This window comes from Aegilops tauschii, chromosome 7 (assembly GCF_002575655.3).
Source record: "Aegilops tauschii subsp. strangulata cultivar AL8/78 chromosome 7, Aet v6.0, whole genome shotgun sequence".
Taxonomy (NCBI): domain Eukaryota; kingdom Viridiplantae; phylum Streptophyta; class Magnoliopsida; order Poales; family Poaceae; genus Aegilops; species Aegilops tauschii.
Window position 1 is genome coordinate 468,363,739 of NC_053041.3, and position 5,155 is coordinate 468,368,893.

The 5,155-nt window shown below is 44.5% G+C and overlaps 1 protein-coding gene across 1 annotated transcript; it reads right to left on the reverse strand.

Moving 5' to 3' along the window:
- Positions 1-1,932: 1,932 nt before the first annotated feature.
- On the reverse strand, positions 1,933-4,675 carry LOC109764709 (uncharacterized). Its single transcript, XM_020323499.4, has 2 exons — positions 4,514-4,675; positions 1,933-4,398 (listed from the first exon to the last, which is right to left on the reverse strand). The coding sequence occupies exon 2, from the start codon at positions 4,365-4,367 to the stop codon at positions 3,954-3,956; it is 414 nt and encodes a 137-aa protein (XP_020179088.1). The 5' UTR covers positions 4,368-4,398; positions 4,514-4,675; the 3' UTR covers positions 1,933-3,953.
- Positions 4,676-5,155: the final 480 nt, after the last annotated feature.

A 5,155-nucleotide genomic window follows, 5' to 3' on the forward strand; every position in this document is an offset into this window, starting at 1 on the left:
TGCGCTGGTCCTATGAAGCCTTAGCACGACAACTTCCCGACTGTCTACCATAACAAGTTTTGCTTGGCTACGACAAGAGAGGGGCGATGACGGCCAGCGTGCCTTCGGCTCGCTTCAATGTTTGTAGTCGTCGCTAGGTAGCCTATGAATTTAGATGTATTTTTTATTATTTCTGATGTTCGTTGTATCGCCATGATTGAAGATGAATAGATTAAAAGCTTTCTCGCAAAGAAAAGTCTGTGTTTCCTCAAAAAAAACATGAGCCGTCCACACTGTTTTTTTTACACAACTGGGTTTTGGTTGAATAGATTTGGCATGGTATTTCATGCCGTCAATGCTGGGAAGCAGATATGTAGGGTTTTTCTCTGTCATGCGGTTATGCCATCTTGTTACTTGACGTGGTGTTGCTCTTCTTTGCTGTCGAGGGTGATTCCATTAATCTACGGGCTATATGTACTCTCGAGCGATCAGTGTTCTGTAACTTCCCTTTAGAGGTGTATATGGTTCCCATTCATCCTTGTTAGAGGAAATGCAGCCGGTTAATGGCTTTATAGATGGTTCAATGGATCGTAGAGTCTTTTCTTAACCTTGTCTAGATTTGAATCTATATTGACCAAATTTGCGATGTGATAAAACAAAATATATCATATAATGTCATACATGTAATCAATTCCTTGGCTGGATGGATGCAAACATTTTTTATTTTGGTTCTATTAGGCATTAGCCAACAATTTCAATGTATTCTGCATACCTATGATTCATGGGAAGCACGCCCATTCGAGGAGACCAAGAGCGTCGACATGCTTACTTCAAAATAATGGGTGAAAGAGAAGAAAAATGATTTATAATTATAAATCCTAAATGTATATGTTAATACATGATTGATGTTAAATCACTAAAAGATGTATGCCCCGACATGCTTACTTCAAAATAATGGATGAAAGAGAAGAAAAATGATTTATAATTATAAATCCTAAATGTATATGTTAATACATGATTGATGTTAAATCACTAAAAGATGTATGCCCCGTTGCAATGCACGAGCAATTAACTAGTGAATCTAACAAAAATATGAACGCATATGTCAAATATAGTACTTGAACATGGATGCGTAGGTACCACTACAAGAAACCTAACTAATCAAGCATAACTTGGTTTTTCCCGGGGCGATGATGGTGATTTAGTTGATAGACTTTGACGCGGGTGACGTCAATTTCTTTTTTATGGTAACTGTTAAGTTATTGGAGCTGGCGATGATGGTTTCCTTCGCCCGCACAAAAGTTATTTTTATCTGCAGCAAAGCAAGGGCTATTTTGCCGGTGGCGGCAACTGTTAAGTTATTGGTGGTCATTGTAAGTTATTGTTGGTCATTTCGTGAAGTCACAAGATTGGAAAGAACAACGCGTGACAAGGAACTGCTAAATTTATGTAACATATGCGTACATCCATTTCTATAACAAGTAATTCGGGATTGAGGGAGTATGAAATCCATTTCTATAACAAGTAATTCAGGACTGAGGGAGTGTATAAAATAACCAAAGTACGGTCTCGGGTTGGGCAAGAGAAGCGAGCACACATCTATCAGCAAATCATGGTCATCGGTTTGCCAAATTCTACTATAGCACAACCCTTGCTGCAAGGAAGGTGTTGCTTGGCAGCTTCATCGATCCTGCCTCTTACACTATCATGCAAAACTTTCAGCATTGGACTGCTGCACGCAGCCGTATGAACTGGTCGTTGCAGCCGCTGCTGCCTTTGTTGACAGGTTATGCACATTACTGGCGGCAACAAGTCTGATGCTCCCACAAAAGACTACTCCACAAGGACAGACTTGTTATGAAAATAACAAATGTACTCATAAAGTTGCCAAAGAGAGTTGACGAAGAAGAGATGAACGGAATACAGAGCATCTCCAGGATAATGCACTATTACTAGGACAGCACAGAAGCACCCATTTTATACAGAAATACTGAATACAGACCATGAATATCCCATGATGAAGCCCCTAATATTACAACGAGGAGCAAACGACACTAGAGTTGGCGCCAGTGGTGTACAATACTTAACCCAGCCATCAAATATACTTCCAAGAACTAGTCAGAGCTCGACAAAGCAACGGTGACAGACATGAACGACATACGATATAATCATAGATAGACACAATACAATTTATGTGAAGGCTACAGCTTATAGCTCGTAGATAGTGGAATTTATTCAACTTAAACGCGTAAATAGGGCAGGCTGGGCACTTGCTACAGCGCAGCACATACCTCAGGCAACAGCGACGGCAAATTATATTTGGGCAACTAGGGGTTATTATATCTTGGCCTTTTCTCTTCCCTTGCAACTCACCTTGCTGTCGGCTGGCCGGGTAGCATCGGAATTGGCACTGGCATCGGCATTGTCATAGCTGTAATATATTTGATTCTACTTGAACATCCACTGCTTTGTAAATTTTCTTGTATCTATTCCCTTGTATGTGTCACCCATTACTGCTGATAATATATTCCAATGGCCCTTTCCTAGCTCCCACTACACATAGTTATCAATGAGCTGTCTTAGTCTGTGCTTATATTTTTATTACGAACAGTCATCGGTCTGCTGGTAAACTGAAACAGCAAACATGAACAAGTTCTCTCCTAGTCTGTGCTTATATTTTCATTAAGCAAAGTTCATCGGTATGCTGGTAAACAGAAAAGCAAACATGAACAAGTTCTCTCCTCATTGTTCTTCTGACGTGAACACTTCCCTACTCATTAATATTCTGGCTCTCCAGTCTCTGCACACAATCTTGTCTTGTCTTATTTTCTTGAAGGCATATGAAGGATCTCTGCACTTTGCCAATCTTCTTAAATGAACCGTGAAATGATCTCCTTCATCCAGGAGGTGACGTGGTTCACAGCATCCATACTTTTGCGTTAAGTTGAGAGTAAACCAGCAGCTCTTCGCAAGCAGGGACATAAATCAGCTGAAATCTTTAAGAGAGTGCAAATACAATTGCACACTGATCAGGCCACCAATGGTTGAATGATTTTGACTCTTGATCTCCTATCTCAAATCCAGTTGAAATATTGCCCATTTATTGTCTTAGTCATATTTTCTTGACAAGAAAAGGTATGAAGGATATCTGCACTTCAAGTTTCTTGAATGATCCATGAAAAGATATTTATCCAGGTGGTAAGAGCAATCCAGACGCTCTTTGCAAGCACGGACATAAATCAGCTGAAATCGTTAAGAGAGTGCAAAAACAATTGCACGCTGATGAGGCCACCAATGGTTTGACTGATTTCGACTCATGCTCTCATACCTCAAATACAGTTGAAATATTTTCCGTTCGTTGATCAAATTTCCAGTGGCCACATGTTCAATCTAAAGTTCCTGTGGAGTCATGGTTTGTCAACTTGCGGTTAGTCACGACAATTCACTGTTCACACAAATTCAAGGAAACTATCTGCAGTTTCCACACCACCTCTGTACCAAAGGGATCATCCACTTTCGCAGACTATGGCTTTTCTCTGGTTTCTTCTCTACTCACTCAGCATCTGTTCCCCTACCCTCCTCCTGATGCAAATAGAGCCCTTACACAATTGCAATACACTCCACTTACCTCAAGCTGTCGAGACACGCCCAATTTGATGGTCCAATCAGGAACTATAATCAACACAAACTCACTTCTCAACAGGGCACGCAATTATTAATTTGATCAACAAGCACATCATCAAACTGGACAGATCTCATCTGCGGGTGGCCAAATTCCAGATCTGCTAATCCGAGCACGCCGGCAAGCCAAAGCAGACCATGTGACAGCAAGCCGGCAAAAAAAGGGAAGAAAAACAGCCAAGATACAGGAACGACCTAATAGTTTGCCCCCAGATCTAACGCCCGACGCCGCTGTTAGCACCGAAGCACGTACCTCGCGGCGGCCAGCGCCCAGCCGCCGTCTAATATAGCCACTAGTTGGCGACGTCCCCGCGCTCGGCGGCGGCCGACGCGTCCTGCAGCTGCTGGTACGGCTTGTCGTCGTGGACGAAGAAGACGTAGAAGCCGCCGCAGGTGGTGGCGGCGGCCATCGCCCAGACCAGGAGCTTGACGGCGAGCGGCATGACCTCGGCGACCTTGTAGGTGAACATGACGGTGAGCAGCGTGGTGAGCGCCCAGACGGCGGCCTTGATCCGCTCCCGGCGGGGGGAGTGGCGGTCGAGGCGCTCGTAGAGGCGCAGGCAGGCGAAGAGGGCCACGAGGTCGAGGTAGGAGACGGCGACGAAGATGACGGACCCCGCGTCGCCGTTGGAGCGGTACACGGCCATGCCGGAGTTGAAGGTCAGGAAGACGAACCCTAGCGCCGTGAGCCACGAGAACTCTGCCATCGCTGGTGCCGCTGCGGATCCGTGCTGCTACCTGCGACGGATAAGAGACGAGTCAGGGTGGATTTAAAGGGGGCGGAGAAACGGAGAAGCCGCGACCGGCCGCGGAATCGCCGAAGGGGGGAAAAAGATTGGAAAGAGGAACGCACCTGATTATTTATGGTTGGTGGAGACTGACGATGAACTACGCGTCTGGAGAGCACAAGGGTTTGGGTCTTAACGTGTTTCTTTGGGTCGCTGTCGTGAGAGATGGTGTGTCCACCGATGTACCGAAAGCGTGTCTCGTGCACTAGACTCTTCTTTTTTCTTGTGAAGTACGTGTACGTTCTTTTTTCTGAAAAATATTCAGATCTAGGAGTATTATAAAAAATTCATCAGAACCACGTACAAAACACCTCAAACACAATAAAAATTAGAGAGAAATTCATATTACAACTCTGAATTACCATATAAGATACAACACCAAACTCCAAAGTCTTCTACTTCATAACATCAAACTTTCAAAAATGGACAAGAATTAACCCTAAACCGTTTTTGACTGGTTTCAGTCGGCCCACTATGCCACCCTGACCTTTAACCCTGGTCATGGGACGAGAGGCTTGCCTCCTCTCCCTCTTGTGCTCCCATCCATACTCCCGCACCATCCATTCTTCATCCGACGGTTACAACATTTTCCCTCCCTCTCGATCCTTTTCCAGTCAAAACTAAAGCAAACAAACTCCCGTATTTCCTTCTGCCGTGGCCCGCGCCGCTGGCGCGCCCTCCCCCCACGATCCCTTTCCATTGATTCA

Bases quoted from the DNA above. Each gene is read 5' to 3' on its own strand.
- LOC109764709 (XM_020323499.4), bottom strand. From the start codon at position 4,367: ATGGCAGAGTTCTCGTGGCTCACGGCGCTAGGGTTCGTCTTCCTGACC.